The sequence below is a fragment of the Emydura macquarii genome, unplaced genomic scaffold (genome assembly GCF_026122565.2).
Source record: "Emydura macquarii macquarii isolate MOO-44397 ecotype Brisbane River unplaced genomic scaffold, CSIRO-AGI_Emac_v2 contig_3287, whole genome shotgun sequence".
Classification (NCBI taxonomy): domain Eukaryota; kingdom Metazoa; phylum Chordata; order Testudines; family Chelidae; genus Emydura; species Emydura macquarii.
The window spans coordinates 5,941,790-5,953,083 of record NW_027133424.1 but is presented as its reverse complement, the minus strand read 5'-3'; the positions used below and the strand labels follow the sequence as shown (position 1 = coordinate 5,953,083).

At 45.1% G+C, this 11,294-nt stretch overlaps 1 protein-coding gene across 4 annotated transcripts in view; it reads right to left on the bottom strand.

The window, feature by feature from the left end:
- Window positions 1–2,709: 2,709 nt before the first annotated feature.
- The window catches only part of PBX1 (PBX homeobox 1), a 245,477-nt gene continuing 236,892 nt past the window's right edge, over window positions 2,710–11,294 (bottom strand). For 3 of the 4 annotated variants that reach the window (XM_067532580.1, XM_067532582.1, XM_067532584.1), the window contains one exon: window positions 2,710–9,872. In XM_067532580.1, coding sequence (XP_067388681.1) covers window positions 9,780–9,872 — 93 coding nt within the window. In that variant the 3' untranslated portion in view covers window positions 2,710–9,779. The remainder of the gene's footprint in view (window positions 9,873–11,294) is intronic. The other variant, XM_067532583.1, reaches the window with a different exon arrangement.

Below are 11,294 nucleotides of genomic sequence, written 5' to 3'. Positions count from 1 at the left end.
GAAAACAGCAGCCTGGCCACAGCTCCATGGCACTGGGAGGGGCTAGCCACCCTGAGTACCCACCGAAGGTTTCAGACAGGCTTGTACTCTGGGCAGTTGGCCCCTCTGGCAACTGACACCACCACATCTACACTGCTTTCTGGACATTATTAGGTGACCGACCCTTGCGGCGTAAACTAGCGGAACGTAGAGCCAGTTGAAAAATGAAATGACGGGGAAAAAAACCCTGAAAAAATTGCAAAGTTGTTTTCATTGTGCAGGGTTCAAAGTGCCCCATTTGTGCTGGGTTTTTTTAAATCTGAATTATTTTATTAAAAGACACAAAGTGGGGGCTGGTGATGTCTGTCATTGGCCCGCCGTCTCTGGGTGAGAGAAGCAAGCCTTCACGCTCCCAGCGCTCTTCTTCGGGCCCAGACCTGAAGGACTCTGTGGAGCTTGAAAGCGTGTCTTTTTCGCCACTAAACGCTATTGCCTCACCCACTGTGTCGCTGTCTCATATAACCTGGGACCATCAGGGCTACACCACCAGCGAACAACAATGGATGCTAGCCTAATTTTTTTTAGCAAAAACATTTTCAAAAACGCTTGTTGAAGCATTTTTGATGAGCAAAAAGCAGCTTCTCCCCACCCACACATGGGTTATGGGCGCAAACCATTTGCAAAAAATGTTTGCGATTAAAAATAGGCTACTACAAAAATAGCTCAGAAAAATTTTGCAAATGCCATTTTTTTTCCTGTTTTTTCCCCCCCCCCCCAAGTTTTGCATTGAAAAATAATTTTTGTACCCCCCCCCCCCCTTTTTTTTTTTTTTTTTGACAACAGTATGTCTTTTGACCAGCGTGATGGGAAAGGGGGTTTAAGCCCAGCCATGCACTATAAGCTCAGATTTGAGCTCGTGCGCCAGTGTCACATGGTATTAAGTCAATGGGGTCAAAATGAGGCTGGGGCATGTGCACGAGAACTATTTCCCCCAGCGCAGGGCACGCATGTAACAGGGCTCCTTGCACTCAGGGGTTGCTGTGCAAAGGGGGCTGGGAGGCAGAGCAGGGCTGCCCCTTGGCTCTGCCTCTGTAACGAAGCGGTAGCCAGGCTAAGGGGACCAGCCATGGCCTGCTCGTTGGGGGCTAATGCTGAGGCTGCTCCCCAAGAGGACATGTCTACACTGCAATTGGCAGTGTGATTGGGCACAGCTAGAGCAGTGAAGCAGCAATACATATACCCAGGCTCCCCCACAGCCTACACGTAGCTAGCACGTGCTGCGTCATCGTCACGGTTAATGGTACATGAGCTAGCTAGAGCAATCACCCCTCAAGGTGCAGTGTAGATGTTCTCTGAGCGCTCCCTCCAAGGTTGAAAAGCTCTCGGCCATAGTGACAGCTCCAGCTTAATGCCACCTTTTAGCCTAGGATGTTTGTGTCAGTTGTCTGGACTGTTAATGTCCAAAGTTGAACTCTCAGTCATTTGTGTCCAAAATAGACATGCTGTCCTTGGAACGGGAACACCATGAGTGGAGAAATACTGAGGCCAGGATTGCATGGATGTGTGGGTAACATCATGGATAAGGCGTCTCGGGAACCACTGAAAGGCAAGCACCAAACGCTTGCTTCACCATGACCCTTTGCCAGAGGCCGTAAGGGGATATTGAGCTAAAGGAAATGTAGGCTGAAGACCAGGCAGTGTTTCCTAGTGGTGCCAGAGGCCCATTAGTTTCCCAAGGGACGTGAGGGACGCTCCATTTTTAGGGGGGTCATGTGAAACTAAACTGCAAAAAGCTAAGCGAATAAATGGTAGGGAGCGCTGCAGAGCTGGCTGGATGGGGACGATGAAGTAGATGCGCTACTAGGGCCATGCCCGCTCTAGCTTCTGTAGCATCTTCTCTTTGCAACCTGCAAGGATGACCCATCATTGCAAAGAGTGTGAGTAGCAATTAATCGCTCTTGGAAACTTCTTGCCTTCATACCTGTCTTCCTTTTACAGTCATGTTCCTAGTTGCCCAGGATTACTTGTAGCTGTGCTCCCAGGCCATTCAGCAGAGTCTGACATCGCTGAGTGGGCTGAACTAGCAGGCAGTGTCACAAGTAAGAGAGTTACAGGGTGCACCGATGCAGCTGCGTGTAGCCCAGGACTGGGTGAGCCGGGTATGTGTGTGTAAAATACAGACGGCGACTCAAAAGACTGACATCCTACCACTATGTGGAGCCAAAGGCTACAATCACCAGAGAACTGAGCAAAGAAACATCAGAGGGTGGGTTCAGCAGAGATGGCTTCCTTCATGGCTGTTTAACAAATAAGGAAGCTTAAGGGAAGGTCACGTTGCCTAGCGGATGGACACTGGGCTGAGACTCAGGCAATCTGGGCTGTATGCCCAGCTCTGCCACTGAATGATTGAGTGACCTTGGGTAAGTCATGATACTGCCCTGTGCCTCTATTTCCCCAGCTGTAAAATAGGGCTAATGATACTGACCTCCTTTGTAAAGTGCTCTGAGATTTATGTACACCTGTTCTGTATTATGGCAATGTTGGAGATCAGGATTGAGGTATATTGACAGAGCTGGGTTGGGGATGAATGTGAATTGGTTTGTGTATGGCTCTTCAAATCGACTTTCTAACTACCAGCCAGCTTTCTCTTTGTGGTACGCTTATATTTGGCCTTTGAATATCAAATACATGTTCAGCGACTTGGTTTTGCTTGCAAGAAATACTCCAGTGTTTGCAACAAAAGAAACTATTTATTTGGAATATGCATTACCAGTACAAATCAGGCGACTGTAAAACCTACACCTTGTTAGTAACATTATAGAACATAAAAGTTTCAGTTGGGGTCAAAAAGACATAGGCCTTTGTCTTTACAGACGCAGAAAAGCTTAATGTTTCAAAAACCAAGTCACTGCAGAGTCTTTTTAGGTTTTATATTCTGAATCCGTTAGAAAAAAGAAAAGAAAAGAAAAGAAAAAGCAATTCAGAACTGGACTATCTTTACAAGAAAAGAGTTTGCAATGAGAATTTTTTTTTTAAACCCTGCAATGACTGATTTAGATTTTAATAAAATAATAATAAAGTGGGTGTGAAAGCAAAATTACTCCAGGAAGCTTTGAGATTAAAAAACAAAACCAAATAGTGATGTGAAAGGTTAAGATTTTTTTGGACCTCTTTAAAAGGAAAAAAAAGTTAAAATCAATGGTTTAATAAACAGCTCTCCTTGAACTGGCACCTTGGACTGTATCATTTTTCAGGAGGTCACTGAAGTTTTATTTTCCTTTATCATGCTAATTACGCCTACCTTCCAAATACAGCCGTCTGGTTCCACAAACACATAGGCACATGCTTAACTTTCTGCATTGGAGGTAGCCCACTGAAAATCAGTCACCTCCTCCGGACGTATGTAAATTTAAGCATATGTATAAGCGTTTGCAGGAGCAGATGCCACAGGCCCAGCTCTTACTCAGCTCCAAACTTCCTGTCCAGTTCACAGACTGGTGAAAGTGTGTGCTACCTTAGTGTCAGATCCAAAGCCCACTGCAGGTACTTGGGATTCTTTCCCTAGAACAGACATATTGGGTCAGACCCCTGGTCTGTATAATCTAATATCCAGTCTCCAATAGTGGCCAGCATGGGATGCTTCAGTGGAACATGTAAGAAACTCCGCAGCAGGGAAACGTGAGGCAATCTACCCCCCATGAAGGGCTCATCTGAGCCCTAATAGAGATTGGTTTAACCCCTGAAACATGAGGTTTTATCTCCCTTCCAATGCTCTTTTTTAGCATTATGACCCTGGCTATCCTTGTTATCCATAGAAATCTTCAAGTCCTCTTTGAATCTTGCTATGCTCATGCCCTCAGTGACATCGTGTGCCAATGCGTTCCATAGTCTAATTATATGTTGTGTGAAAAAGTATTTCCATTGATTTCAGGAGGCTTTGGATGAGGTCCTAATTGAGTTTAGACCAGGTCATGAGGAAATGGAGAAGCCTCTTACTACAAAATAGAAAAAACTAACTCCACAAGGTGATCAGAATTGGAGGAGCCGTTTATGCAAGATACTGACGTATTCTATGGTAACAGCCAAAGTTCTGTGATGATATTTTTGTACACTTCAGTGTTTTGGGCCAGACTCACTGGAGTCCTTCATTGGCTTTAATGGATTTGGATCAAGTCATAGGAGAAACAGCAAGGGCAGTCTGGCCCAATGCTAGTTTTTGCTGGGAACAATGCGGAAAAGGAAAGCAAAACCCAATCATTTGATAGTGCTCTGAATTATAGAAGGAAAGAAACTGCCAGCTGCACTGTGAAAGGCTGGGCCCTCTAGAATTTGAAAGGATTGAGCTCAGAGACTGAGTCTTGAATTTCACAGGGACCCTAATTCAGGAAAGCACTTACATATGACGTCCATCCCTATTCAGCAAAGCAGTTTAGCCTGGGATTTTTCAGCAGCACCAGAGAGTTAGACACAGTGGGATTTGGGTGCTGAACTCCCTTAAATTCCTTTGAAACATCCTAATGTTTAGCATGTGCTTAACTTCAACCATGTGCTCAGTTGACTGTAACTGAACTTAAGCACGGGCTGAAGAGCTTTGCTAAGTAGGGGTGGTTTGCTGAACTGGAGACCATCGCTAAGTCTTCAACCTGAAAGTACTCATCCTTTTGCTGAAGCACGCAGCACCTAGCAGGATTGGCACGTAGGCCCAGCTCCACAAAGGTATTTAGGCTCATAACTTCCATTGAAATCAATGTGTAGGGCTGTAAATACCTTCAAGGATCTTCACCTCAGAAACCGAGCAACTGAGCACAAGATCAGCAACGTCTAACTTTTCAGGGAGGGGGGAAGATGGAGAAGGCTTTCAGAGCAGATTCAATTCCATGAGAAAAGCGAGAAAAACAAACAAACAAACGAGATGGTTTTTTGCCAATTAAGCTTTTCACATCACCTTGAATATACATTGAGAGTGGAGGAAGGGAAGTTTACAAAGCCATAGTCTTGGACAATTTAAAAAAATAATCATCATCATCATAATTGCCCCCGGAAGGAGAAAAAGAAAGGAACGCAAAACAAAAAAAAATGTAATTACTGGGTCTCAACGTTAATAAACATAAAGTGTTAGAATGTACCTATTATGCTCACTATTCCAACCATTTTTTTTTAAAGTTTTACAAAATGAATTACTGTCACTTTTTAAACATTGTGAAAGAGGAAATGAATGTGCACAACTCTACAGTTTTCTACCATTCTTGAACTAATTCACAAATGCGAGAAAATTAAAAACAAAATAAAATTTTAAGAAATGGAAAAAAAACCAAAACAAAAGAGAAGATGAATGTAGGTAGTTTGGTGTTATAAACTATACAGGAATGAAGCGCTTTTTGCCACAGAAAGAACTGGAGTGGAAATTCTTCCCCATTCACTTTTGCGTGCTATGAGGGTCATTTTTAAATTTCTTTTATTATAAACACTATTAAATTCAGACTGCTTTTTTGGTTTTTTTTTCCTTTATCTGAATATACAAGAACATTCATTATCAAATGTTCATTATCATCAATGCTACAAAGAACAAGACACAAATCGCAAGAAACAATGGAAAATGTTAATAAAGCTGAAAGAATCGTCAAGGTTTTTTTGTTTTTTTTTTTTATTTTTTTTATTTATTTATTTTTTTTTTAGTTTCTGCAGGTTTTTTTTAGTTTTTTGTTTGTTTTTGTTTTGTTTTGTTTTTTGGTATCGAAGTCAGGATTTTCTGGGCAGAAAAAAAAAAACAAAAACAGAAAAACCAAAATTCAAAGTTTGTGAGAAAAAGGCAACCGACCAGTCAGCAACAACAACAAAAAAACGTAACAGGACCGAAAAAGGAAACCCAAAAACATGACTTGTGTGAAGTGTCATAAGGGAGTCAACATCATGCTGTGGTGAATGGGGGTTTGAGAGGGAGACAAGTTAAAAACTGCAGGCGGATAAATGCAGCTCCAGCTAAATGCTCCCTGCTGCTCTGGAGCTGGCTGGCATACAGTGCAGTTTTCAAGTAGAACAGGGATCTCCAGGGGAAGGCTTTAATCTGTTTCTCAAATGATTCATTTTCAAGAGGTACCATCACAGTTGGCTCTGAAGAGGGTCCTTACACCTACATGGAGGCCACTTCATTTCACTGGGGCACCACTTAGGTAATGGAGGGAGGGGTCTACGTGCCTAGAGCCAGTCACAGGCTCTGGACCACAGACCCCGTTCCAGCAAAGCGCTTAAGCACATGCTGAGCGGTAAGCCCACAATCACTCCCATATGTCAACTGAAATCATCCACTTCAATGGGACAAGTCATCTGCTTCAAGTTAAACACATGCCTAAGTTCTTGGCTGGATCAAGGCCTTCAGCTGTGATGTAGCCAAGACGCCATATTGGGAGAAGAGTTGGCTACCTGGGAGGGCGCAATTTGAGAAGTGGGGAGAAGGTGGCAGAGACGCTATGTGCATAATGAGTAGAGGGGGGTGGCATATGAGGCCGGTCCCTTCAGAAAATGAATCCCTCTTTGTTCCTAACATTTCCATTTTCCCACCTGAGCCACCACGTCAGACAGCCACAAAGCATCAGACATGGCCTAAGGCCTGAAATATCAGTTCACATTCTCAAGGGAGCTCTATTTTTTCTTCCTACCCTCCCACTCACCCAAACAGCACTTGTGTCTGTGTGTGTATCACCTAGTGATAAGGCGAGAGAGAGAATAGATGATGGTGTGGTTCAGTATAAAAGCTTTATACAGAAAGCTGTGGGATGGACATGTCACTCCCAACCGGAAGAGTCATGGCCCATCATCTGTCCTATACATGCCATGTAGGGATTGGCTAGACAATTTTTAAATACTTAGGACCGAATGGTGGCCACTTTACTCCCACTGGTGAGTACTTACACCCATGAATATTCAAAATGAACTAGTCAGCAGGGACTACTTGTGGAAGTAACTGCTTATCGTTGTGGGTAAAGGGGGTGTCACAAGTTGGCCCTTAATTGGGACTATTTTTGTATCCCTCCACCTCTAAACATGGGCGTCTCAGCACTACAGGTCACTGGAAAATTGTAGAAAGAGAGAGCAAGAGAATTTTTTTGGACATTTTTTGTCCAAATTAAAAAAAAAAACCAACTATGAATCCAACTGCACAAGACTCTTGAGGGAAAAGATATAAGTATCTACACATTAGAATTTTATAAAATCCAGCCAAACTAGTTTGTCTATTTAAAAATTAGTCACAAATTTCAAAGCCAATATCTTGGAACCATCCATGGGCTATTAGCAAGTGCTGTGCAGCCCATTGGGAAGCCAGGGACTTCCCCCTTTGAACAGAATAATGCTCCCCATTCCAGCTTTGCCGGGCTCCAGCATCTCAAGGCCATAGACCTGCCACTCATGCAGGGCTGAAGATTGCCCATGCCTGGCGGCAAATCAGTAGACATTTTTTTCGATGGGGAAGAGGAGCTATTTTTCTGGCAGAGCTTTTATTTTAAATGGTGGCTACTTGAAGCAGCTGCATAATTGCACTATTCTAATATTGGAACTGGTAGGAAAAAAGGCCAGGGGAGGTCAGTGGCCAGAGTGCAGGTAATGTGCTCAAAGGTGCCTGGGCTAGACACTGTTGATCACATACCTCTGCAATTTATCACACGGGGATCTGTATGCATAACACACACGCACACAGAGCTGCTTAAGACTTAGGCCTTGATCCTGCAGACAATCTCACACATGCCTATCTTGACACTCGTGAGCTGACCCATTGACTTGACGCTTGTAGGAAGAGCCCCTGAGCTCAATGGGACTACTGCGCATATGTGTTCCCAGGATCAGGGCTGTAGTTTGTAAACGAGAAGATATGAAAATGTGCTCTATCATCCCTCCCATTAAAGGAAAGTCACCTCCCACTGCACAGCAGCACTTGGAATGTAGGCTGCCTTCCTGTCTAGGAGAACTTGCCACCAGAACTGCCCTGCTTTGTGTTCTCCCATTTATCTTCCCTATGAAATGTCCCCAGCGAGGCCTCCAGTTGAAGACAAAGCTCAATCAATTTTAACTCTGTTGCAAAAGTTACTGTTGGCTGTATCCTTCCCTCCTTGTCTCATTTTGTTTTTAAAAGGAAAACCCTCCCACCTGCTGAGCAATGGAACGTTCCACCAGGAATAAACCCCGCCCTCTCCTCACCCAATCAGTAGTCCCTCCTCCCTACAGCTGACCTAGTGCTGCGGGAGAACTCACAGGTGAGCAGAACTGCCTGCTGCAGAATGCTGGAAGATCCTGGCTACTGAGTGGCTGGGTGGAAGGTAACACCATTTATTTTAGTACTTATCATGTCATGTCTTAGATTCACAAAAAGGTGCAAGATGGAAACCAGTACCTTAAGTTGTAAGAAATCCTCAAACTAGAAAATATTTTAGTGTATAGGGCTTTTTCCCCCTGACACAAACAGACCTGGTTTATTAATAGCTACTTAAAATATCCAATCCTTTCAATTGATGTACTGATTGTGTGTGCATCCATCTCTGGGGTTGTGTTCTCTCCCCTCACCCTTCACTGCTCATTGGCTTGGCTGTAAGGAACATTCATGCCTGGTAATTCACAGGATGCTATCAGAACACCTTTTAAGGGCCATATTGTACCTAATGGGTACATACATTGCAACTGCAGAAGGGGCACTCCTGTGCCCATCCAATTGCACAACAGGTAGGCATGTACACCCCCTCAGAACAAAGCACAAGCTTTTCATACTCAGCATAATGCTCTCAGTGCTAACAAGAAAAGACACTACAGACATCATATGCGCAGAGCAAATCTGCCCCACCCCCATCAATAGCTTGCCAGTGTTTCTGCAGCACTTTGATTGGGTGAAACTATATAAGCGCTAAATGTTAGCATTCCAGATGCCCATAATTTCTCAGTCATTGCGCTCTGCTGTTTCTTTCCTAGCAGTACCATGCTGCAAAGGATATAGGCAGGGAAGGCTACTTTTGGTTCCTTAGGGTTTTGCCATTAAGCACATTGACCAGTGCCACGTGCATTTGCTGCAGAGCTAAATAGCTTGTGTTTGGGGTCTGATGCAAAGCCCGGTGGCAGAGGGAAGGGTTAGTGTTTGCTCTCTACATCTGTTTGCAAGCACAATGTTCTGGTACCTTTTGAAAGTGAGGAGAGCATCAGCAGAGGAGTTTTGCTCCCTTTTCCTATATGCCCAGCAGCACTGGGAATGCATTTATCCTCCCTGCTACTGGAAATGCTCAGGGATCACTCCGGAACAGGAAAGCTTTTTGTTAGCTCTGTCCCCGGAACTGGAAGAGTGATGAAGCAGCAGCAGAAGAGAGGCTGATGTGGAGTATTCCTGCTAAGAGGTAGTGTGAGTGCAAGATAAGCTGAAGGAGGTGGGTTGCCTGTTAGGAAAGAAATGAGGTAAATTTTGGCTCCTCAAAAACACCAGCATGGAAATGGACAGGCGCTTTTGTTGTTGTTGTTGTTTTTTTTTCCCCCCCCCTTTTTAAATTCTTCTAACTGTTGCAAATATCCTTCAGGGAGAAGGTTAGGGAGAGGGTGGCGGTGAGAGGAGAGGTGGCTTCTGCCCAGAAAAGAAAGGGAAGAGAGTATAAAGAAGTGTCCAGATTGGCTGAAAAAAGCATCCCGCCGAAGAGAAGAGAAGGCGACTCTTGTGTTTTCCCGATTGGTTCCACCTCCAGTCTGACTGCTTCAGTATCAGGAGAGAACCCTCCCCTCCCACCCCCGCCCCCGAGTGGGGCTGGGGTCAGCCAGGGATGCGATTTGCTAGGAGATCAGTTGGAGGTATCAGAGTGGACGCTGCCAGGGCCTTCTGTGGGGGAGGTCACTGATGAGGGGGTAGTAGCATCTTGCCAACCTCCATTAGCCTGAGGGAAACAAAGAGCTCAGTCAGTCGATTTATATCAACAGGCCGGCCAAGCCCAGCATGCCCGGCGCTCCATCCCCTGGCTGGCTCCTACCATGCTCCATCTACTTAGCACATGCTGTTGTTGCCAACCAGCTCGGGATTCCTGGAGACTGAGGGCCTGGATCATCTTCAGGCACCTCAAACCTTTACAGATCTGGCCCTGAACCCTTTTGCCCCAGGGGCAACGTGCCCTGAACATCACTTTACAGATGGACTCAATCCTCACCATTGGCGGTGCTGACCAGAGGTTGCTTCCACTTGCCCATATTTGCTCGGTACAGCCCCTCTGAACACAGCCTTGTGCAGCACATGAGGTTAGAGCAGACTTTAAACTACCGTGTGCAACAACCTAGTGCTGCACAGGGCCGAGGGTGCGGGGGCAGCGATACTCCAAAACTAGGGCTGGTCAAAACTTTTCTGTCAAAACCAGGAAACGTGCATTTTCTAAATGCTAAACAAACATTTTCATGGACAGCACTTGCCTCAGCATGCTTCGGCAGAAAACCCCAAAATGTTCAGCCAGAACCTGAAACCTTATTAGTTTTCAGTTTTTTTGTCTTAAGTCAAAACTTCCCATCCGAAACATTTTGGCAGGTCTATGCTGGCAAAAATGGGACGTGTGTCAGTGTAGTTCACAGCAGGGTGAGATGCCACGTCTCTGCCCTGTTTATACTACTATTATTAGCCTAGTGCCTAGAAACTCCAGTTATGGAGCCCTTTGTGCTAGGTGCTGTATACACACAGAACACAAACAGGAGCAGCGCCCAGGGCTGAGGTGGGTCGGATGGCCTGCAGGTATAGACATGACTTTTATAACTGGCTGCCCATTCAAGCAAATCGCCTTCCACTGGGAGGCAGGATGCGTCTCTCCTCTGTACCTGAAAGACACCAGCACATCCCACGGGATGCAGAATCTGATAGGATAGGGTTTGGCAGAGCTGGAGACCCTCGAGCCATCACTCCACGTCCCCCCTTATTTGGTTAGGCCCATTTCATCTTTATCTTTCTTTTGTGTGAGTTGCAAAGTTGCCACATAATCTTTCTGGTATGGGAGACATTTTTCAGCCGTCAAGTGCCACATTAATACTGTCCCCTCATGCATGCATCCCTGGGTGTGAAATGAAGCCATGCACTGAGCTACAGCTGATGCGGCTTGGAGTGACTCATCAAGCTGGCAGAGTCAATCTGAACTCTAAGGAGGGCTCCCAAAAGCTGGGAGTTGACAAGCAGCATGTTCCAAAGTAGTATGAGATGCTTGCAGGTCTGGTGAGGCGACAGTGGCTTTTTCTAGGGACTATTGATCCATCCCTTTTCACCTGCATGTAATTTGCTTTGCAGCTATCCTCATGGTGTTGCAACATCATCTAGCTGCCACGTTGGG